We start from the raw sequence: 25706 nt of genomic DNA on the forward strand, positions 1-25706 counted from the left end.
TGGCCTAGGACCCTGGGGGAGCCCTGGCCCGCTGTCAGCTCCGGGCCCCTGAATGCAGGACTGGTGGTACTGCCTTGATGGCGGCCCTGACCGTACGGCACACCAGTGTGCCGCGGAACAGCGGTTGAAAAACACTGTTCTAGGAAATCAAAACTGTCTTCATGACACCATTTATTTAGCTATGCATGCATCTCTAAGAAGCAAGTCTCTTTGCTTTGATCTTTAACCTTAATAGGGAGAATTGATGAGAACACCACATGCACACCTGTCTGCTTCCTCCTCTTTCCCAGAGCCATAAAGTCACTTTCGATATGTTCTCTGGGATACCATACAGTATCATTCCTGCCAACATGGATATATAGTACTGGATAATAGTCAAAAGGCTTGGTGAGTCTTGGCAAACTTTCCTTAATATCTTGAATCTTGGGCAGATGGATGCCTCTGTACCCCTTAGAAGTGAATTGCCAACCCTTTACTGGTCTGGCAACTTTAGGATTTTTGAATTTTATTTCCTTCTGTTTTGGGATTTCTGCTGCCTCCACTTCTAGGGCTGCAAACCAGTTCTTCATTTCAAGGGAAGGTAGAATCAGAGTTTGATTCTATTCTTTATGTGTTTATATCAAAATGTTCTGGTTATGCAGTATTCTGTAAGCATGTTCCAGTTTTTGGACATGGGCATTCACATAGGTTGAATTTGGACAGAATATGCATTTACACACACAAATTATGAAATTCTTTCATCAATATGGGTTCTTTAAAAATCTAGGTTTAGCACTTATACCATCTCAATGGCTGCTGTAAGTGATTGCGCCTAAAATATAGACATGTTTTGACCTATTAAGGCACCTACTAGCATATATGGGAGAAATTGTGCTTGCCTTGCTGATGCGGGCATTTATACCTGCTCTTGAGCAAGTGGAAAGTCTCCATATCTAGATTATGCATGCAGACATATAGATTAGCACTTTTTATAATCTGTGTGTGCAAATATAAACTCCTCCCATGTAGATCACTGCTGGCAAAATATGTACTATCATGCAACTAATATCCACAGATTTGATCAGAGGAGGTGAAAGAATAGAGCCTTGTGGTACTCCTCAAGCCAACTGAACAGACTGTGATGAGTACATAGTTAATAATGTACTATAATAATGCAGCATAGAATATATAAACTGCTTTGGCTGTAACACAGAAAGGCGGTATATCAAGTCCATGACCCTTTAATAAGGGTAGATATACTTTTTTACACCATCATTATTTTATGAGGCCATTTTATGTGTATATGTGGCCACATACTCATGAACAGGTGTCAGGTCAAAAGCGCGCCGGGACAAAGGCGCGAGCAGACAACTGAGCGCAGCGCGGAGGCGCGCGCCGAAGAAAAAGACTGTTTTTAGGGGCTACGACGGGGGTGTGTGTGTGTGGGAACCCCCCCCACTTTACTTAATACAGATCGCGCCGCGTTGTGGGGGGTTTGGGGGGTTGTAACCCCCCCCATTTTACTGAAAACTTAACTTTTTCCCTGTTTTTAGGGAAAAAGTTACGTTTTCACTAAAATGTGGGGGGTTACAACCCCCCAAACCCCCCACAACGCCGCCGTGATATGTATTAAGTAAAGGGGGGGCTCCCCAACAAAACCCCCTGTCGCAGCCCCTAAAAACAGTCTTTTTCTTCGGCGCGCGCCTCCGTCTTGCGCTCAGTTGTCGGCGCGCGCCTTTGTCTTCCGCGTTACTGTCTATGAACCCATGAACATGACTTTGTAAGATTACCCCCTTTAAGGTTATTTGGATACAGCACTGAAAACAAGTATGGTTCTAATTTATTTTCCAGATACCCTTGTTTTGTTCAGTACAAATGTCTCAGCTAGAGTGTAAATTCTATAGTATAGAGCAAAAAATGGTCTATGTGTTTGTACAGCACTTCATGGATCTGGTTGTGCAATAGAAATAGTTGTAGTTCAAATAGTTTAAAAGAAATGCCTCTATCTGGGAAGGCCATGTCTCAGGAGCCTCTGAAATATTTTTTCTGAAATAATATATAAAATTAAGATTGTGTGATTTGTGAGTATTTTTGTTTCTATATACATACATTTCTATTGCAGTTGTGTTAAAAATGAAATGAATTGTTGAGGAAACATTTGAATTGTCATGTCTGTATTCTTAGTTTTTGTTTTGAAGGGTACTTGTTTGCAAGGTTAAATATTCTTGATTAATGGTATGTCTAAATTTTTTAAAGACTAGTTACATGTTGTAATATCACCAGGTTTTGATGACATGCACTTTCCCTTATTAAATTATTGATGACAGACCCCAATAGGCATCTCCACAGACAATATTCAATTTTTGCAACCCACAGCTAGTTGACATTTTCTATAGATAATGATCATTTCTTTTCTCAGTTCACAAAAAGTAGTTAACTACTATTGTTGTGACCTCTTTCAGAATTAATTGACTGATGTCTTAACTATCAAATTCTTTATCCTTTGCTAAATTGCATTTTTCCTTGTTTGGCTATAGAAATACTTTCCTCTTGAACAAAGTCCTTTGTCTATTCCTTCAGCTACTTGTAGATAGATGTTCATTTATCCTTTCAGGTTAATAATTTGGTGATTTGCAAATATGGTATATTTGTTTTATTTTGACAAGGCATGATTTTTGACTGTATTAATTTAGCATTTAGATCACCCATTTTTTCAAGGCAAGTTATATTCTGGTACAGTTGGTATTTTTCCCTGCACTTAGTGGGCTCTGTGAGAGAGTCAGGGATTCTTCAGTAATGATGGTATTATACCACTAGGTAGCAGGGGGTGCTAATCAGAGAGAGAGAACTACAACCCTCAGGATACACTGGGCTCAGCTTCTTAGGGCTGAACTGCTTGAGAAGAGATGGAAGAGTGGCTGGGTCACAGAGGCATGACCCAGGCAGACATGAGTATATCTGTTCCAGTTTGAGAGTCATTCAGGTAGGTCCCTGGAAGAAAAAGGAACTCCCTGGCTTTCCCCTGGCTTTCCGTGGCTGAGGCAGAAGCCCTAGGGAAGTTAGATGCATTTGAACTGAGAAAGAAAGACTGTACAAGGTGAAACAGTTACTGATAGTGTGGCTGAGGGTATATGGCCTGTATGTTTGGCCCAGCTTTGTCGCATAGGGAGGCCCCAGAGGGAACATAGGAACTAGGGGATCTGAATGGAAGGGCTGACCTGTTTTGCTGATAGAATCTGCTGGAGGTAAGAGACTTCTATGTCTCATAGCGTGAAGGTCAGTGGGGTGCTGCTACACAGGGGAATGGAAGGGAGGGATGGAAAACTACTGCACAGGGAGATGGGTGGCAGGGGAGGAAAGATGCTGCACATGGGGGAGAAGGAGGTATTGTTGGGGAGGAGAAGAGGAAGGGAGAGATGAAGCAAGAGGTAGGAAGGGGTGAGAGGAAGAAATCCTGCATATGGTGGAGGGGAGGGAGATATACATGGAGAAGAGAGAGGCAGAAATATTCAACTTGGGGTTGAGGGCAGGGAGAGATGGTGAGCAGAGTTTTGGTTCTACACTGCCCATAGGTGCACTGACGTGATGATAATTGTACAAATATTTCAGATAAAATCTTATTTTATTAAAATTCAACAGACAGTCCTGTGTCAAGGCATTCATTTGTACAATGGAGGAACATTACAAGTCAGAGAGTGTAAATGCAACTTCCCTGACATAACGCCCTCAAAATTCTGTTCTGCTAGGCTCACTTAAATATACCTAATACATGATGACATTTTACTGCCTGCATCTAATTGGTCATGAATACTTGATGCCATATAAGGCGCTTGTATGCATATTGGAGGAGTGTCCGTCCCCCTCACACAAAAATTCTTAAAAGTTACATTTTAATACTAGCTTATCTAATAAAGAAAAGGTACAGAAGAAACCAGGAAAAAGTATTACAATATACTTACAGAGGAAAAATTATCCATTCACACTGCTTTAAATCATTTCTCTTTAAAAGTCAAACTACTGCTCCCATGTTACTGAGTCATTTAAGAGCATGCACTGAAAATCCTGTGTCTCAGTGAAAGAAAAGGGGAGTGGCTAATCCACTCCCACAAACCCTACATTTTCCTATACACTTCTCCCTCGTCATTCGCGGGGGATACGGGCAGAACCGGACCGCGAATGGTGAAAAATCACAATTATCCGGCTCTGACCCACCCCCGCCTCCCTGCCGCCTTCCTGGCCTTACCTGGTGGTCTAGAGGGCTTTCGGGGCAGGAGTGATCTTCCTACGCTCCTGCCCCGTGCAGATCGCCATGAGGAAATGGCTGTAGGGAGTTCCCGACATAGTCTCGAGAGAGGAAAAGTCCTAACAGAGAGAGTAAAAGCCTTTTTTATTTATTTTGTTTAAACCATAGTGCCAGTGTAGGGTTGGAGAGGGCAAAGGGGTATATGGGATGGGTGAAAAGGCTACAAAATAAACCTGCTAGGATGTTTTGAAAAAAAGTGTCTGGTTGGGTGGAAAAATCAAATTGAAAAATCAATTCAATAGGCCAAATCGAAAACTTTTTCCCTGAATCGGCCAGCACTATTCCAAACATTGCTATTTTGTTTCTCCATCATAGCTGCAAAAATAAAGGCAACAATGTCTTTTAAAAGTCACAAACATTGAATAATTGTTGATTTAGTGATTCAAGTTGAAAGAGTTCAGTGATTATATAACACAGAGGGCAGCCTGTTGGACATTTATTAGAATTCTGCATTCTGTTCCGAGTGCCCTTTGCAGAATACTTGCTTAGTGCAGATATCCTGGTGCTTAATTTTGGGCACCATTTATTGAATTTGCCCTATGGTGATTAATAAAGAAATTGGCATGAGTTGTGTTGTATTAACTGTTAGCTCAGTTCTTACCGTATTTTTTGCTCCATAAGACGCACCTCAACCTAAGACGCACCCCAGATTTAGAGAAGGAAAACAAGAAAAAAACCCATTCTGAACCAAATAGTTTACTAATATATACCCGACACCTTTAAATTCCGTCTCAGCCGCCCCAATCAATCATCACTTTTACATACCCCCCAGCACCTTTAAATTCCATCCCAGCCCCCAATCAATCATCATTTTTACATACCCCCAGCACCTTTAAATTCCATCCCAGCCCCCCAGCACCTTCAAATTCCATCCCAGCCCCCCCCCCCCGGCGGTACCTTTAAATTTTGGAGGTCGGTAGACGGCTGCCTCACGACAAATGAGGCAGCCATTCAGAAGTGGTGCGCACCCACGCAACAGCACACTTGTACGCCACTGACCCTGACATGCCGGTAATCAGCAGGCAGCCGCCCCACGAAGCACCAGCAATTGGCACAATTATGGAGTTTTGCGGGCCTAGGCATTAGCACACTTGTGCGCTGCGGGCCCCAACAAGCAGCAGGCAGCCATCCACCGACCTCCAAAATTTAAAGGTACCGCCGGGGGTGGGGGTGTGTGTGGTATATTCGCTTCAGAAGACACATCCTTATTTCCACCCACTTTTTGGGGAAAAGAGTACCTCTTATGGAGCGAAAAATATGGTATATTAATTGTTGGCATGTACTAACTGCCATGTTATCAGTTTACATGGCTTAATTAATAGGTCCTTCTGTTGATTAAAGTACATTTGTTTGCTTTAATATCTGAATACAGAGGAAGTTAAAGGGAAACCATTTAACTCCATGGATTCATTTTGTTCTAGCAATTAAGGCACTACATGTACCTGTAACCTTAGACTTAGTTGGCGTTCTTGACATTACATTTTTTAGGAAGTTAATGTTCCTGACCTGCTCATCTTTGTAATTTTTCATCTTTGCATGCATAGGAACTTATGTATACAACTTTAAAAACAGATGGAGGAAGATGATGTCACTCAGGGGCAACTTCTCCAAGTGGGTTATTTTTGCACATATTATGACAGTAATAAACCTTAATTCTAAACCAGTATGATATCAGTCTCCCAAATTTACTGCTAACGCTCGCCTCAGTACTTGGCATTGCACCAACGAGAACTTCCTTCTAGAGTTCATAAGATGTAACATGAACAGGCAATTTATCCAGGTTTGCTTGAAAGTTTTTTCATCAACACGGTGGCACCCAAAATAATGGGAAATATTTCTATATCTTTCTGCCACATTTTTCATGGATTCTGACTGCATTTCTTGTACTTGAGGGTCTTCGCTCTCTCTCTCCACATAATTTATTGAGTAATCACTTATTACTGACACCTCTATAATCAAATACCATTCTGGTGTTTTTTTCCTTTTTTTACCACTATAGGGGATATTTAACAGTACATTTAGGGCCGGATTCTGTATAGAATGTCCAGTCTCAGAAGCTGCCTTAAGCAGTTTTTGAGAATCGCACACAGGTATCCTATAGAAAATCACATCTGTCCTCACGGACAGATGCCTAAGCCCACCTAATAACCCGATTGTCTAACCGGTATCCATTTCACAGGTGCTGGTTAGCGAATCAGGTTGCCACTGAGCTTATCACAGCAAGGGATCTTCTTGGCACAATAAGTTTAGCAGCAACCCGCCCCCCCCCTGAAAACTACCGGCAGGAGGGATTCCCAGTCCCTCCTGCCGGACCCCTCCACACACCCTGAACTTCACAGGCATCCCCCCCCTCCCCGCAGGACCCTCTCTACCCCCTGGACCCCATCAGCCCCCCCAGAACCCCCCACCTTAAAATGTTGGTTGGCTGGAAGCATCCTTCCTGCCTCATGCTGGCTGGCCTGCCTTCTCACAAATGGGAGGCCTGCCCCTGATTGGGCCCAGGCGCTTAAGGCCAACAAACAGCTGAGTTTTCAATAGCTTCTTAAATTGAAACCGGTTTACACACAGTCACAATTGGCCCATGGGATGCACTGAGAGCGGCCTAAGATTCCGATTGGCCAGATCCCTTAGGCTACTTCCATGGGCCAATTGCGACTATGTGTAAACTGGTTTCAATTTAAGAAGCTGTTGAAAACTCAGCTGTTTGTTGCTGCATTTTTTTGTGATTTATTAGTCATCTTTTGAAGAAAAGAATATATTTAACCATGTTTGCTATTGTACTCTTGTGATTTATTAGTTGACAAGTGAAGAGAAGAAATTGTTTTATTATGTAGATCATAATAAAAGTAGCTTGCGAGCTACTTTTAAAATGACCAAGTCAAAATGATCTAACAACAATAAAATTTTTTAAAAAACACAAAGCACACTATACGCAGAGAAAATGTTAATTATAATTTATATTTGGGTTTGTTTTTTTTTCAAAGAGGTTAAGGCAGATGACTTTAAAATATGCAATATCACCTCAGTAACAACTATACAAAAATAGACAAATATACCCCTCCCCTTTTACTAAACTGCAATAGCGGTTTTTAGTGCAGGGAGCTGCGCTGAATGCCCTGTGCTGCTCTCAACCCTCATAGACTCCCTGCGCTAAAAACCACTATTGCGGTTTAGTAAAAGGGGGCCATAGTGCAAAATATAGACAGCAGATATAAATTCTCAAAATAGACACATTTTGATCACTAAATTGAAAATAAAATCATTTTTTCTACCTTTGTTGTCTGGTGATTTCATGAGTCGCTGGTTGCACTTCCTTCTGAGTGTGTATCTAATCTTTCTTTCTTCCTCTTGCATTCTTCCTCTCCTCCAGACCTCATCCCAACCAACATTTCTCTCTGTACCTTCATGAGTCCAACTTTTTCTTCCTCTCTCCCTGCCTGCCCCCTGCCACCCGACACATTCCATTCCCTCCCCCAACTTTTTCTTCCTCTCTCCTTGCCCCCTCCCCTTTCTTTCTCTCTCTCTCTCTGCCCCTTTCTTTCTGTTTTTCTTTCTCTCTCTGCCCCTTTCTTTCTTTCTGTTTTTCTTTCTCTCTCTGCCCCTTCTTGCTTTCTGTTTTTCTTTCTCTCTCTGCCCCTTCTTTCTTTCTATCTTTCTCTCTCTGTCCCTTCTTTCTTTCTCTCGCGTTCTCTCTGCCCCTTCTTTCTTTCTTTTATCTCTCCAGAGGAGGCAGCACTGTTAGTTGGTCAATAGAGGAACAGCAGCCTGTTTAATTCCAGGAAGCATGAAGCTCTGTATCTTTCTTTCTCTCTCTCTGCCCCCCTCCCATCCCCAAGCCACTGTCTTTCTTTCTCGCTGCCCCTCCAAGCTGCCGCCGCCGCCGATTTCTTCCTGCAAAAGCCAGGCCCATGCAGCCATTACACAAGCGTTCCCCCCCCCCCCCCCCCCCGACGTCAATTCTGATGAAGAGGAAGTAACGGGCCATCCAGGTATATTACATAGATTGTGAACCCACTAGGACAAATAGGGAAAATGCTTGAGTACCTGTTTGCAACCTGTTCTGAGCTCCTTTGGGAGGATGGGCTAAAAAGTTGAATAAATAAAATAATAAGTAGATAAATTCCTCCCTATATCCTATTTTATTGGATCCAGATTTTTATTAGTTGGGATGGGGATATCTCAGGTGATCATAACTTCTTTTTTCACAATTCACAGAGGAAGCTATGAGGATTTCTGCTGTCCATGTTCCTTTTTCCTAGCAATTAGCTCAAACTACTCTTAACTAATGCTGAAGAGAAAGGGGTGGTCAGTTACTGTCCTTTAACCAATGATCCCTGCCTGCCTACTTTGATGCAGGCAGAGATCACTGGCTTCCTGTGGGCTTCTGGTTTGGATGTCTGGCTGACCTGAGTCTGAGAGAGAGCTTGTGTTTCAGAAATGAAGTCTTACTTAGCCCATCCGGCCCTGTTGCTTTTCTGGTCCTGTGAAAGTTTGCTATATGGATGCTAGCAGTATTAAGTACCAGCACCTACATAGCTAAATAGGACCACACAAAAAAGCAGTCCTAACTTTGGTTGCTTATCTGTGCAGGTACTGAATATCAATTGGCATTCACATAGTTGATAGCTGACATTAGTGTTCTGCCTGCCACAAACATGCTCCTCTTCCCCTGAGCACTCCATACTTGACCAGCTCACCCCACTGAAACCTGCCACCATTACAAATGCCCCCCCCCCCCAGATACCAATAACACAGTACAAATTAATCTGCTCTCCAATACTAATCCCTCTCCTGATAGCAAGCACCAGGGCCTATCTTTACATCCTTGGTGGTCAAGTGGGTCTTCAGGGCAGGAGCAAACTCCACTTACTCTTGCCCTTAGAGGCTGCAGCTTTAAAATGGTGGCTGCAACTCTAGAGGTAGTCTCACAGTACACTGCACCCATGACTTTCAATCAACTCCTCAAACCTATAATACTCGCGACTACAGTAAAATCACCTCTATTGGTATTACTTCTACATTAGATCTTCAAATAGATGAATTCTCTCAGCTTACTTTAGAAGAACAATCCAAAATCTGCCCAACTAATGCTAGACTCGCTAACCCCTAGTTATTTTCTGACAACATCTTCATCTTTCTTAAAAAAAAAAAAAAAAAGCCATGGTACACTCAAGACTTATCTTTAATTCGTCTTCAATTACGCTCAACAGAACATCTATGGAGAAAGAAATGGTCCTCCTCCAAACTAAGAAAATACAAAGAAGTAGCCACTTTCTATAAAAAATCTTTACAGACAGCTAAGAGAGAATTTTATACCAAACGTATTGCACTCACCAAGAATTCATCTGCCTTATACTCCATTGTTCGTTCTCTTTCTCCTTATGCCAAAAGACACTCCACCAAGCAAGATCGCCCCTCAGCTCAAGCTCTTGCTGAACACATTGAAGACAAACTTAAATATGTTTGTACAAAACTCAGTTGCCCTCCCTCATCCTCGACTATAATTTCACACACCCCTGACTTTTCTCTCTCGTTTAGCTCTTTAACAGACTTCCAACTACCCACAATTGATGAACTTAAAAAAATAACACACGCTCTTAATATGCCGAACAATTCTCTCGAAAGCTTACCTCCCATTGTTCTTAAAAAACACTTCTCAATATTTGGACCATTTCTATTAGACATGATCAAGAACAGCCTATCCTCAGGCCTAGTACCTCCTTCATGGAAATCCGCTCTTGTCTATCCGAAACTCAAACAACTAAATATCCCAGAAAATCAAATTACTAATTATCACCCTATCGTCAACCTGCCTCTCTTGGTGAAAATAATTGAGAAACTGGTTTTTAACCAGCTATCCAATTTTGCTGAAAATACTAACGCTCTTCATACTTATCAAACAAGGTTTCATAAAAACCATTCTACTGAACTCTCTCTCATCGACCTAACTACCTCAATTCTCTATTTCAAAGATCACTGTAAATCCTCAATTCTGATTTCGCATTTGATACCATTGATCATCCCGTTTCTCTCAATCAACTAGAAACCCTTGGGATATCAGGCACTGCCCTACAGTGGTTCCACTCTTATCTGAATGATCGATACTACAGTGTTAGTTTTAACAACTCCATTTCCTCCTCAATCACCCAAACCTATGGGTTCCCCAGGGCTTGATTCTTTTGCCCCTCCTCTTCATTATTTTCTTAACCCCTCTACTTACTCTGGCTCAATCCATAGGCTTTATAGTTTTCACTTATGCCAATGATATCCAACTACTTCATCCACTAAACTCCACATCCCCCGAAGAAATTTGTGATATTAACTTCAAACTCGACCAAATTAACTCTTGGCTCTAACAAAATAAACTTGCACTTAACATTTCTAAAACTACAACCGTCTTCTTTTCAACCTCCACAGATGAACATCTCAGTACCCCCATGAACATTGCTTCCTCTCCCATCCAAATGAATAGTAAAGATTAAACTTCTTGGCATTATCTTGGATAAAGATCTTACATTTCACCAACAAATCAGTGCTGTAACACAAAAATGCTTTCATATGTTACGACTAATCCGTTCTATCTCCTCTTTTCTCGACCTCCCTTCAATCACCCGCTCGTAATCTCGACCCTAGATTACTGTAATGCCCTCTACCAAGGAATTACCCAGAAGGAAACCTGTCGCCTTCAACTAATACAAAACACTGCTGTTAAACTTCTCTACCACACAAAAAATACGATCATGTTATTCCTTTTCTCTGCAAAGCTCATTGGCTGCTCATCACCCACCGTTCTACCTATAAAATATTACTTCTTACCTTCAAAACAAAAAACACGCATCAGCCAGCCTTCATTGATAAACTTTTAATTCCATATATATCTAGCAGGACTCTCCGATCTAGTAATAAAAACCTGCTCACCATTCCTCCAATAAGAGAACTCTTCTATGACACTACATGCAAATCCATATTCTCTGTTTCAGCTCCCACACTGTGGAATGCTCTTCCCACTGATTTTAGTCTAGAAAACTCTTTAGATAAATTCAAATCCAAACTTAAAATGTTCCTCTTTAGAGACGCCTTTACCTTGTAAATACTATTGCCCTTGAAATTCGAATATCCTTTACAGAAATCGTAAGGCAACCAAAACGCTTTTTTAGAAGCGACCTCCCCAGCCTAATTGTACTTCCCTCTCCCATTTCCCTTTCTTATTTTCATCTCAGTGTATTTATTAATCTCTCCTTCCCATCCTCTCCTAATGTATCATGTATGTTCATGCGTAAATGTTTTCCCCTTTTTAAGTTTAGATAGTTTTTATCCTTCTAACTTTTACGATATATTATTGTAAACCGTTTAGATACCTGTATGATAAACGACATATCAAAAATACAGAAACTTGAAACTATTACTGCTAGAGTAGCAACCATGGTTTTAAAGTTGCAGCCACTAGAGGCAGGAGTGAGTGAAGTTAGTTTGTTCATGGCCCCCAAAGATCAGCAGGGAGGGGGGCTTGGATTTGGGTGGAAGAAGAGAGAAATTTGTACAGTGCTGTTGGGATACTATGCTGATATTCAACCAGGACCGTCATAAATCCTTTTTTTCCTGGTATCATCTGATATTGTAATTATTAAATTTGTATATAAAAATAATAATAATAAAAAAAAGGACTCATAAGATTCTTTTGTGGGGTCTGGCTGAATATCAGCCAGGATCTACATAAATCCAGGTAGCAAACTCTTGATCAGTGAGCTGCAGATACTGAATACCAGTGCCTGGCCAATGCCCAGCATTGAATATCTAGGAGTAATTTAGCTGACTGCCGCCAGCTAACATTTCTAATGTAACTGAAGTTATCTGACTAGGGAATTTGACTGTAGATAAACAGTATATTTCATTTTATACCTTTATCTTTCAGGAATAAAATATATAAGCATCTGATTAGACACAATAGGCAATCTTACTTAAAGTAAGTCAGAATTTGCATTTCCTGTAACAGTAAATAGTGGTTTATTGCCTTTTGCAGTTTAAATTTTGGATGACGGCATAACACTTTGACATTTTTAAGACAGGTTTTCAAAATCATGTGTAAAATAAAAATGCCTTTTTTTCCTTGGCATTTAAAACAAATCAATTGAAGAGTTGTTCTTGAATAGAAATGCTTCATATGCCTACTTACAAAGAAACAAAGTTCAGTGAGTGTTTCCATTAAAGTGGGCTATATATTTGCGCTTAGAAGTTCACATAAAAAAGAATTGATAAGCAGCTTATGACCTGAAGTCTTTGAAGTTATTTGCAATAAAGCCTATTTTTTCAAAGAAATCTTCCTGAGCTAGGTTTGAGATCGACTGTAAGGTGATATTAAATGATCTAAAATGCCTTTGCTAGTTTACTGAATCATTGTGCAGAAAGGCATTGTGAAATGCTGAAATTTGTTTGGACAATGAACTTATAACACAGAAAATGATAATAATGTATGTAGCAAAATCAGTCTGTAAAATTTTAGTTTGTCATCTTCTGTTTTCTGTTATCCATTGAAATGCAATATATATATTATTTAATTGTACAATTGTATTTAAAGTTCAACATATTTAAATTTAATAAGCTGCAAAATGTTTCCAAAAACAAGCACTTTAGCATTCACTGATGTCCTAATTTGTTACTGTTGCAACAGACAGTAATACGGTATGAGTACTAACTTAATACTCTTCCACTCTTATGTGTTGCTTTTTCTGTTGACATTTTGAAATGAGAAAGACCGGGCATTCAAATAGCAGTCGAAATTTAATATGGACAAGTGCAAGTGATATGCATTGGGAACAAAATCAAAATCATAGTTACTTGATGCTAGGTTCCATTTTAGGAGTCGCAATGCAAGATCTAGGTGTTATCATGGACCATACATGGAAATCTTCTGCTTAGTCTGTGGCAATGGCCATAAAAGCAAATAGAATGCTAGGAATTTTAAAGAAAAAGATAAGACAGAGAATATTATAATGCCTCTGTATCACTCCATGGTGCGACCTCACCTTGAGTACTGTGTGTAATTCTGGTTGCCATATCAAAAAAAAAAAAAGTGGAATTAGAAAAGGTTCAAAGAAGGGTGACCAAAATGATTAAAGTGATAGAGCTTCTCTCCTATAAGGTAAGGGTTCTTCAGTTTGGAGAAGAGATGACTGAAGGGGGGGGGGAAGAGATATGATAGAGGTCTACAAAATACTTAGTGGAATAGAATGAGGTAAACGTAAATCAATTATTCTTTCAAAAACTACAAAGACTAGGATACATACCATGGAGTTACATGGTAATAATTTTAAAACTAATAGAATAATTTTTTTTTTCACTCACCGAATAGTTAAGCTATGGAACTCGTTGCCAGAGGATGTAGTAACAATAGTTAGTATATCTGGCTTTATAAATGTTTTGGGCAAATTCTTGGAGAACAAGTCAATATTCTGCTATTAAGATAGACATTGGGAAAGCCACTACTTATCCCTGGGATTGGTAGCATGGAATTTTGCTACTCTTTGGGATTCTGCCAGGTGATTGTGACCTGAATTGTCCATTTCTGGAAGCAGGATACTGAGCTAGATGGGACCATTGGTCTGACCCAGTATGGCTATTCTTATGTTCAGTTCACCAATTCTGGCAATTTGTACTAGTCAGCTATAGTATATTAAAATAGGTTTATGGCATACTCCAAGGAAAAGCAAGAGAGAGTTCTCGCAACTGGGTGACATCCTCTGATAAAAAAATGATGGCCTGTTTCAAATATGTGGCCACTGGGCTTTGTATAAAAGCTAGAATTGAGGTGGCCTCATGCAACAACATCGTGGTAGAACATCCAAGCATACTCAGCACAGTCCTTAAACATTTTTTGTTGATATTGTTCAGACCTGGGCTCTGTCAGAGGATGTCACCCAGTTGTGAGAACTCTCTCTCTGGCTTGTCCTTGGAGTATGCCACAAACCTATTTTAGCATACTATAATTGACTAGTACAAATTGCCAGAGTTCGTGAACTGAACATAAGAATAGCCATACTGGGCCATTTTTATGGCCATAGCCTGCACCACGATTGATGCATCAAGGCGCATCAGGCAGTTCTTTTTGCACCACAGATCACTTGATTTCTCATGCTTATTTTATGACTGGTGTCCTAGAAAATGAATAGAGCTAGTGGCTTTAAATAGTGAACCTACTATATGGAGGCAGTTTTGCTCAATTCACTGTTTCCTTGAGGAAAACTTACAAATGTCCTTACTTAATACTTTCCTGACTGGACTACTGTAACACTATTTACTCCAGTCTTCCACAATCACTCCTTCACCATATGCAGACTGTACTTTTACACCCTAATTCTATATATGGCACGGTAAACTTTTTAACTCATAGTAAACTTAGTAAAAGGGCCCCTAAATTAGGAAAAGTCATTTCTGAGCTCACTCTTGTTTCTAAAATTAGTTATGCTCCCTCCCATCCATGCAGTGAAAGTCCTTAATGTATAACACCCCTTATCCCTTCCTTCCATCCTGGTGTGGCAAAGAAATACTTCTTGTTTACATAAAATCTAATCTAATCTAATCTAAACCTTAAGTTTATATACCGCATCATCTCCATGAGAATGGAGCTCGACACGGTTTACAAGAACTTAAAATAGTGGGTAGAGAAGAAGAAAAAGGATTACATGAACTTATGTGTAGAAGGGGGGAGAGAAAGGGGGGAAGGATAGAGCTACAATTTGCTGAAAAGCCAGATTTTCAGTTGTTTGCGGAATAACTGAAGGGAGCTCAGGTTCCGCAGCGGGGTGGTGAGGTCGTTCCAAAGACCTGTGATTTTGAAAAGAAGGGATTTTCCCAGTTTGCCTGAATAGTGGATGCCGCGTGGAGAGGGGAAGGCTAGTTTAAGCCTTTGGGCAGTTCTGGAGGAGTCGGGACTGGAGGAGTTGAAAGACAGTGGGATAAGAGGAGGCAGGATTCCGTGAATGATCTTGAAAGCCAGGCAGGAACATTTGAAATGGATTCTGGAGATTATTGGGAGCCAGTGAAGTTTGGCAAGGAGTGGGGAGGCATGGTCAGATTTGCGTTTTGAGAAGATCAGTTTGGCTGCAGTATTCTGGATTAGCTGGAGTCTTAGAATACTTTTTTTTTGATAGATTTAAGTAGATGGCGTTGCAGTAATCTAGTTTGGAGAGGATGATGGATTGGACAAGGATGGCAAAACATCCCCAAACCCCTCCCAGTCCACTGTGGAAACAATTTATTTATTTATTTCTTACAAGTCTTCATTAGATGTCTATAAACACTAGAATTAAATATAGTTATTGGACACTGCATTTAAAATCTTTCAGGGGCTTGAGTCGGTTTACTTGAGGAATAAAGTAGAAAAATATGTGCATGGTTGGGTATTATGCTCTCATACAGAGGAATGGCCTAGTGGTTAGAGCTGCAGCCTGAGCACCCTGAGGTTGTAGGTTCAAGCCCAGCGCTGTTCCTTGTGATCCTGGGCATGTCACTTAACCCTCCATTGCCCTAGGTATGTTAGGTAGATTGTGAGCCCACTAGGACAAATAGAAAAAAATGTTTGAGTATATGAATATAAAAACTGCTTAGACAATCTCCATTAATATGCGACGAAAATGGTAGGGGGTTTGCATCAAAAGATGTATGAGAAGAGACTGGAAGACCTGAATATGTATACACTGGAGGAGAGGAGGGAAAGCAGAAATATGATACAGATGTTTATAGACTTGAAAGGTATTAATATAGAGCCAAATCTTTTCCAGAGTAGGGAAAATGGTAAATCCTAGAGGGTATAAATTGAAGTTGCAGGATGGTATAATTAGGAGTAATGATAGGAAATTATTTTTTATGGAAAAGGTGATTGATGCCTGGAATGTCCTCCCGAGGGAGGTGATAGAGAGGAAAATGGTAATAGAATTTTTAAAAAAGCATGGGATAAACACAGATATTCTCTAATTAGATTCCTAAGATTCCGGTTGGCCCATGTGCCTAAGGCCCCTCCTGTGGGTGGGGTCTTAGGCACCAGGGCCAATCAGGCCTTAGGCCCCTCCATGGTGCATCCCACAATGCACCGGGAGGGGGCAGACCCACCATTCACATGGAGGCCAGGTGGAGGGAGGACCCATCCGTCTATCGAAAAAGGTTAGGGGGTGGGGTGGGGTTAGGAGGGGTTCTAATGGAGGTGGGGGGTCCGGATGAAGGTGGAGGGGGGGTCGGGGCTGGGCATCCCTCCTGCCGGTGATCTACAGGAGGGGGTGCCAGGCAGGAGGGATTGGTAATCCCTCCTACCGGTAGTCTTCAAGGGGGTGAGGATGGGTTGCCGCTAAACTTATCGTGGCAGGGAGATCCCTTGCCGTGATAAGCTCAGTGGCAACCCAGGTCTCTAACCGGCTTCTGTAACACGAATGTCGGTTAGAGAATCGGGTTCTTTTTAGGCGGGTTTAGGCACGATCCTGTATAGGATGCCCATCAGCTTCTGAGACCGGGCGTCTTATACAGAATACGGGCCTATATGTCCCCCTCAGTCTGAGATATGGAACTGGCATGCTTTTTTACTTTTTCCTTTTGGGAGTACATCTGAGAACAAATTTCCTCTACATTTGTGACCATTTCTGGGAAAAGGTGACTAAACTCCCCAGAAACAATTTTTTTTTTTTTTTTTAGTGAATTTACCCCCCCCCCCCCTTTTTATTTAAAAAAAAACCATAAAATTGCTATAAGTGTTGGAGCTGTTACCGCTGCGGCCAGTGCTAGAATCCATGCTATGGCTTTGTAAAAGGGGGGTGGGGGTGGGGTTAATTCTGTTAGAGCAAACTCCATCCTTTTATGTGAAATAATAAAAAAGTAATAAAAGTTCAAATATGTACATTTCTCAGACGCTTATGGATCCATGACTTGAAAACACAGCCCCTCTCTACATTTTGAATCCAGTACTTTAGTCACCTTTTCCCAGAGTCTTATTTAGGCATCACAAAAAAATATGACTGTTTGGCCCCTAAGACTCATTTTACAAAGGTGCGTTAGGGCCTTAACGCACAGAATAGCGCTCGCGCTTGCCGCTACTGCCTCCTCTTGAGCAGCCAGTAGTTTTTCGGCTAGCATCTGCTAATCCGGTGTGTGCGCTAAAAACACTACCGTACCTTTGTAAAAGGAGCCCCTAGTCTTGAGAGGGTTATTTTTGACCCATTAGTTTGTCAGTACATGGGACTGGAGGATTTGTAATGTGCAATAACCAGTTCTTCATATGGCATGCCTGGTTTGGGGAACAAGGTTAGGTTTTGCCATCATATGAGAATATTACAGGGATGTTCTTGGGGCACTAGGATTTTTCCTTTCAATAATCTTGGTTGTTAAACCAAGAGGATTATGGTCAGTTAAGGTCTGATCTTTTCCAAAACGTTTTTTTACTTACACCAGCACTTTCAGGGGATTTGTTTGGATTTTGACTAATGCCTCTAAAGCAGTGGTCTCAAACTCGCGGCCCGCCAGGTACTATTTTGAGGCCGTGGAGATGATGCGGTATATAAACTTAAGGTTTAGTTTAGTTTATTTAGTTTATCATAATCACAAAAGTAAAATAAAACAGTTTCTTGATCATATGTCTCTTTAGCTATAAATGACAATATTATTATTAAAACTTAGCCAAAAGGAAAGATTTATAAACTATTATAAACTATAAAGAGTTTTACCTCATGCAAAATTGTCATTTCTTTAATAAGACATTAACTATTTTTTCTGAGGCCCTCCAAGTACTACAAATCCAAAATATGGCCCTGCAAAGGGTTTGAGTTTGAGACCACTGCTCTAAAGTGTGTTTATTTCTTTTGTATTCTGGATTCTATTACTTTGTTACTGAGCTCAGTGCTAAGATTTTTATACTTTGTGCATTTGACCTGCGTCCAGAATTTCATTACTAATGTCTGTTGTTAGATGTTATTATTATTGCGGAGATGAGATTGCATGTGGTACCTGTGTTAAATACTTGTAACCTGTTTTAAGAAAAGAAAAAAACTGCATTAATGAAACATAGAAATGGTCCCTTTCCCCTCCCTGACTTCCCAAACAAAACCTGATTAAGCTGAATAAGGGATCTGAAGTTGAAAAGGGTGCAGAAAGCGGGGAAGCCTCTTCTATTTAAGATATACAGTGATAGAAGATATTTGGTGGTGGAAGGACCATATGATCCTCTTAGAATCTGAGTTTGTGATATACTAGTAACACTTATCAATGTAAGGTAATACTACTGCTTCTATGTCATTGTGTCCCTCTTTCTGCAAGTTTTCATTTCATTTAAAAAGACAGAAGTGGATGACTTTTTTCTTAAACACATAATATTATTTTCTTAGACACTGCTTATTATTTTCTTCAGTATCATTGAAAAATAGTACATAAAAATAGAAGTGTTGTGAACTGACTATGATGATATATTTTTAGTCCTGTAGCAAACTGGATTATCAACACTAGAAATACATCCTAACATATTTTTCTTAATAATACCTAGGCAATTAGTCTTCTGCTATTTTATAAGATAAAAGCTGATTCCCCAAAACAGTAATGGTTAGGTATATTCATATTTTTTTTAACCAATGATATAATTATTTAGTTTCAGGTATGCCCGAAAAGTTTGTGTGTTTCTACGCCTGGACATCGAACAGATCTCTTTCAGAGGGATCCTCAACATGTTCTGATCACAGATTTCTTTGGAAGTGTACGGAAAGTTGAAATCACAGTAGAGACCATCACTCTGAATCCTGGTTTAGGACAAGTGAGACCCAGGTACTACATATCTATATATCTACAAATGTCTCTAAAAATTTGTCTATACAGAATCATAGGTTGATCACATGCCTAGGTCAAGGACAGTTGTAGACCTAAATTTAGCCCTCCCTCCCACCTCCCCCTGCATACCTTTTTCGGCTTTTTAAATCCATGGGGGGTCCAGCGGTGTATCGTGCAAGAGGAAGCTTTCTGCGTTCCTGCCCATGTTGAGCCCCTCCCTGCCTGAATGGCTCCCAGAGTTCTCAAGGCCCTGCGGTGCATCAGGCAGGAGCAAACTTTTTGCGCTTCAGCCCAGCCCTGAGCCACTCCCGGTCAAGACGGTGTTTCTGGTAGCTTTTGCATCTGCAAGAAAAGTCTTGGAATGGCAGGCTCTCTCATAGGAAGTCATTACTTAAGATTTCATAAACAGGGATTTCTTTGTGCACAGTCCCGTCATTTTTACTGAAGGTGGTTTTGGTCTTCCACATCAGTCAGGAAGTCCGACTACCCGCATTTCATCCCATTGGGTCAAAGAAAAAGGACCAAGAACTGGAAGAAGATATCAGAAAAGCAAATTTGGAAGAAGAGAGGGCTGGTTTCAAAGTTGGTAGCAAAAATATAAACAACCTGTGCTATGCATATGATACAATACTCATGACCAGCTTTGACTTTTCTACTGAGAAAAGTTAAAGCTGAAAATAATAGCATGGGATTAGAACTGAACATAAACAAGGCGAAGATCATGAACACAGAAAATGATGAAGATTTTGAGCTTGAAGGTGATAGATTAGAAGTTGTAAAGAATTTCAATCTCCTGGGCTCTTTTGTAAACAAAGAATCAACTAGCAGGGAAGAAATACTTCGCAGAATAGCACTGGTCACTTTTCAATGAAGGCTCTCAAAAAAGTATTCATAAGCAAGGTAATAACACTCCAGACAAAGTTCAGACTTGTCTGCGCACTCATTTTCTCAGTGGTCAATTACATGAAGACAGAAAGAATGAAGACAGAAAGAAGATTAGCTAATTTGAGCTTTGGTATTGGAGAAGGATTTTATGCATGCCTTGGACCACCAGAAGAACAAACAAATCAATTCTGAAAGAGATCAAACTGGCTGTGTCACTCAAAGCCCAAATAATGAAGTTTCAACTCTTATTTTGGTCATACTATCAGAAGAGAAAGATCATTGGAGAAAGACATCATGTTTGGGAAGATGGAAAGAACCAGGCAAAGAGGGCGACCTGCAATCAGATGGCTGGACACGTTGAAACAACCATGGGGATGACACTGGAGGACCTTACTGGACTAGCACAAAACTGATTTCTTTTTAGATCTGTAATTCATCAAGTTGCTAGGACTCGAACATGAGTCGATGGCATCTGACTACTAGCTACTACGAGATGTTAAGGATCTTATTTTATTATCAAAATAAATTTGAATTTGCTCTTTTCAATGCATGTTGATATTTTAGAGTAATTAGATATTTGACTACAGCTAATTATCTAGAATTGTTTGATTTCAAAATGAGTAGAACATTCTAGTTTTATGTGTTGAGTAGCATTTACTGTACATTTATTGCTATAATATTCTGGGTGAGAAGTTTCAAAGCTGCCAGATGTGCCAATTAAGAATTATCTAAAGATATGAATCTGCTTGATCCCTCCCTAATACTGTATATACAGTATTATGGAGTTGGGACTGAAGCAGAATTGAAAGTGTATTTACTGTGTGTCACTGAAAGTTTTTATTGTGCTGGTTCAAGAAATAAATATTGCAGCCTGCAGAGTCCCATAGGACAATTGAACTCCACGATATACTTGTTGAGTATCTAAAGAGGCAAAATAATTTTAAAATGATGTAGTCCTGAATGAATGCCCCCTCTAGTGTGCATTGGTAGAATTTTCAATTATGTTTCAAAATTTGTTGGATGAAGTTTATCTGGGCAGGGCAGTTTGTCATTCTGTTGGATTGCTCAAATAATTGTGAACGATAAGCATAGAAGAGTCAATATATAAATTAGTACTTAGAATTTTTTTCTGAATTTGATTCCATTTGAGCTGTTGAAAATTTTTGTGACTCCAGATAGTATCCAAAGCAAATTATTAGTCAAACAGCATAAGTAGCACGTCTATTGTGTTTCTTAAGGGTTCAGTGGCATATATATATGTAATAAATGGCTTTTAAAATAATTATTATCTGATGTACTGAGGCATATTTGACTCCACTAGTGTTAGTGCAATCTGCCCTGGCCTCAGAATCCCTGTGCTGGTGCACTGCACACCAGAAATTACCCCTTTAAAAAAAAACCTTCTTTAAAGCCTGTACCTACTTCCAACTTGCCCAGTCTTGCCTCCGACTCCCTCACTCCAGTCCCGACACTATATTGCAATGTCAGATCAGTAAGCAACGAGACTCAAATATTAAATGATTTACTAGGGGATTTTGATCCTGGATTCTTGTGCATTACGGAATTATGGATCGCAAAAGATGATTTATTTACACAAAATGAACTCTATTCCCATGGTTATCAAGGCCTCTTCTCTCCCAGAAATTGCCGGAAAGGAGGAGGCCTGGTACTTCGCTACAAATCATTCTTTGACATTCAGCTCCTCGAAAAGGGTAGCAACACATCACTAGAATATATGCTAGTTACAGTCAACGATGAGCTCCATTATCATCCATTGGGTATTTTGTTACTATATTGTCCACCAATCCCTTGGAATAAATCCTCCAAACTCGTTTTTGAGACCATAACAAGCGCTTTCCTAAAATTTCAAAGATTATTGATTATTGGTGATATTAATTTCCACCTAGACAATAACACTAGCAAGAATGCGATTGAATTCAACAACTTTCTCACCTCTCTGGGCTTTCCCTCTCCTGAGTCCTCTCCAACCCATGAAAAGCGGCACACTGTAGACATCATCAGTTTTCTTGACCTTACTGATTACAAAACTTTAGCTGAAGGTGTTTGTTGGGAACATGTCCCTTGGTCCAACCACTTTTTAGGTACGTTCTGTCTCCCCATTTTCATGTCTCACCTTGGGGATCAACCCCATGCCACAAAATCTATTACCTTCCGCAAAAAATTTGCGAGTGAACCGTTCTGGACCCAATTTCTTAACCAGTTTTCCTTCTGTCCTAAGCTTGATGCCCCAGAAACCAACTGGCACAACTGGGTAAACCTCTCTGAGACTACCTACTGCTCTTTTGCTCCTCTATCTACTAAAACTGTCTCCTACTTCCTGATATCTACCCCAGTTATCTAAGTACTGTTGCCATTGCTGGGTCAGCATGGCCGAGAGCCTATACCTTGCACACACCTATCCCAACTTTTCATTCCTTAAGATGAAAGTTGGCAAAGTTGAACTCCTCCAGGGTTTGGGGGTGGAGGGGCCAGATTCAGGGTGATTGGTTGGGGGGAGGTGAGGGGTGAGGGCTTGTGGATGTCTTTTTCATGCTTATTTAGTAATTGGTTGACTGTCCTAGGATATTAGGGGGTTATTGGAGTATGTGATCTAGCGGTTATTGACCTGCTGTTCGGGGGGGGGGAGCTCTTTCCAAAGTGTGCAGATTGTTGTTCTTCCGCTTGTGTATTGTTAGCAATATTGTGGATTGTTAGCGATCTTGTATTGTTGATTACGTGACGTATTCATTTTTCTAAATAAAAAATTACAAAAAAAACTCTTTCTCCTGCTCCCATAAGGCCCCCTGGTATCTTCCATACCACAGAGAACTGAAGCAGAAATGTCGAGTACTGGAGCGTAAATGGAAAAAATCTAAATCTTTTGTGGATAGACAGTCTTGGAGGGACAGTATTAAATTCTGTAATACAGGATTAAAAAAAGAAAGGAAGAATTTCTACGGTGATAAAATCACCAGATCCAATAACCAAAGCAGTACATTGTTTAACATCTGGCGCTCCTTAACCTCTAAAAACGACTCCTCTATACTCCCTTCCTCTCCAGCAGCGGACGATCTAGCAACATTTTTCAATGAAAAAGTCGCTACTATAAGAAGCTCTTTTCCATCAGCAGTCACTAACAGTTCTCTGGTACCCAGCAACACTAACCCTATCCCAGTAGACAGATCCTGGACAGTCTTTGAGCATGTATCCGAAGCCCAGGTTTCTAAATTGTGCCACAAATTAAGATCTTGCAAATGTGCCCTGGACCCGTTTCCTTCTTACCTATATGAGAAAATTCCTGTGCAGGCTATTTCATCTCTCACCAGACTTACAAACTCTGCCTTACTATCAGGCCTATTTTCTGTAGAAATGGGACACATTGCTCTGACCTCATTACTGAAAAAAGCCGATCTAGACCCATCTTCACCATCTAGCTACCGTCCTATAGTGAATATTCCTCTCCTGACCAAAATGCTAGAGGCTATCATATCTACTCAGCTCTCATCTTATTTAGAGAGATTCTCCATTCTCTTACCTTCCAATATGGCTTCAGACCCAATTTCAGCACCAAATCCCTACTGGCCTCATTAACTTCAAAGGTTCAACAACTACACTCTTGTAATAAGTTTGCAATCCTATTACAATTCGATCTATCTGCGGCCTTTTATGTTGTCCACCACGATATTCTAATTTACCAACTTTCTGAGATAGGCATTGATTCCACAGTCTTAGACTGGTTCTCGAAATTCTTATGATCCCGCTCTTACACTGTTAATATGAATGGCACCATGTCATCTCCTTGGAAACCGTTATGTGGAGTCCCGCAGGGATCACTTCTGTCCCCTTTTCTTTTCAACATCTATATGTCTACTTTGAAACTCTTCCATCTATCTCTCTTTGAAACATTATATACATATACAGATGACATCCTTGTCCTTCTTGAGATAGATTCAAACCTTACTAACCTCACTGAGAATATAATAGCATGCATAACGAAACACCAATCCTGGGCCCTCACTGTACAAATGAAGCTGAATGAGTCCAAAACAAAACTACTTTGGCTTAGCCCAAAATAAGATCCACTACCCATTTTTTATTTCATTACCTTCTGATCCCACACTGCAGATTGAATTCTCAAGGAAAGTTTTGGGCATCATTATTGACACTATACTTTCATTTAATGACCATCTCAACTGTCTGGTAAAAGAAAAATTGTATTTTAGGCTTCACATGTTGAGAAAAGTGAGATCCTGCTTCCACCAACAACATTTTGCTGTCCTTGTACAATCAATCATTCTTTCCAGGTTGGACTATTGTAACTCCATCTAAGTCTAACCAAGAAAAGTCTTCAAAGATTTCAGCGGATCCAGAATACTGCGGCTAGGTTGATCTTTGCAAAAAGTAAATTTGACCATGTTTCCCCGCTTTTGTTAAAACTTCACTGGCTCCCAGTAATTTCTAGGGTTCACTTTAAGTGTGTCTGCCTAACATTCAAGATCCTGCATGGCATTCTCCCCCCCCCCCCTAATCCCACTATCTTGGAATTCTACGAGACCTGACACTACCAGATCCACCCAAAAACTTAAACTATCTTTCCCCTCATTAAAAGGTGTTATCTGTGTGGGAAAATTAGGGAAATCTCTTTTCTTCAAAATCACCGAGCTTTGGAATAACCTTCCTGCTGTGGAATCTGGGCTCCTTCCAATTATTCTGAAAGCATCTGAAAACTTGGCTATTCTCAAAAACATACATCTCGCTACCCTCTTTATAATCACTAATTCTTGTTATGTTTTTCCTTCTATATATTAAAGTTCCTGTGCCGAACTCTATCTTTATGGAGAGGATGTGGTATATAAACTTAGTTTAGTTTGCAAATACACACTGAGCTCCTCAAACTTACTACAGAGCAGTCACTGATCTACAGCCTGCTTTTTTTTTTTTAATGATTAGAAAGTGAGTGATTCGGGGTGTCAACAAGTATGTGGTTGGAGTCTGTATGTGTGTGAAAGTGAATGGGTGATTGGATAGAGTAAATAATGATGTACAGTTTCATGAACTGTGACAACATAGAAACATAAGTTATGCTGTGTTGCGCCAGACCAAGATACATCACACCTACCATCCTGTGTCTAATATCACCCAATCCAGGTCACAAGTATCATGCAGATCCCAAAATGTAGATCAGTTTCTCATGGCTTGTTCTAAGGGATAATTGATTGTTTTCTCTCATCTATATGGCTTAACATTTTTAAAATATATTTTCACTCCAGGAACTTGTCTAAACTCTTATGAACCCTGCTATGATAATCACCATGACCACATCCTCCAACAGCAGTAGATCGCACAACTTAATTGTGCATAATGTGAAAAAATGTTTTCTATAACTGCTAGTTGTTAGTTTTGTCGAGTATAGATGATTGCTGCTCTCTTCTGCCTCTCCGGATGCCCTCTCCTGTCTCCCCCCACTGGATTTCTTGCCTCGTGTACACCCAGCTGGTCCAAGTTTCCTCGCTGGAGCGTGTACCTCCTGTGAGGTGCCCAAATCGCATGCTTTACTGTTCAGTGTTCTTCAGACTCGCTGTCGGGCCGGGCAGTGGCTGCCGCTGCTATGTTGCTCCCTATCCCCGTGTCTCCCCCATGAAAAACCGTATTCGCAGTTTTCCAAGATTTGCGAATATCGGGGGAGTACTGTATGGCTCTTATTGGAAAGGTGTTTGAAAAGTTGGATGTTCATTACCAGCTTTAT

At 40.5% G+C, this 25706-nt stretch overlaps 1 protein-coding gene across 3 annotated transcripts in view; it reads left to right on the forward strand.

Annotated features, from left to right (window-relative positions):
• Nucleotides 1-25706, forward strand: part of PIGK (phosphatidylinositol glycan anchor biosynthesis class K) — a 248631-nt gene that overhangs the window by 57351 nt on the left and 165574 nt on the right. For all 3 annotated transcript variants that reach the window (XM_033916805.1, XM_033916807.1, XM_033916806.1), the window contains exon 9: nt 18900-19072. In XM_033916805.1, coding sequence (XP_033772696.1) covers nt 18900-19072 — 173 coding nt within the window. The remainder of the gene's footprint in view (nt 1-18899; nt 19073-25706) is intronic.

Source organism: Geotrypetes seraphini, chromosome 12 (genome assembly GCF_902459505.1).
Source record: "Geotrypetes seraphini chromosome 12, aGeoSer1.1, whole genome shotgun sequence".
Lineage (NCBI taxonomy): Eukaryota > Metazoa > Chordata > Amphibia > Gymnophiona > Dermophiidae > Geotrypetes > Geotrypetes seraphini.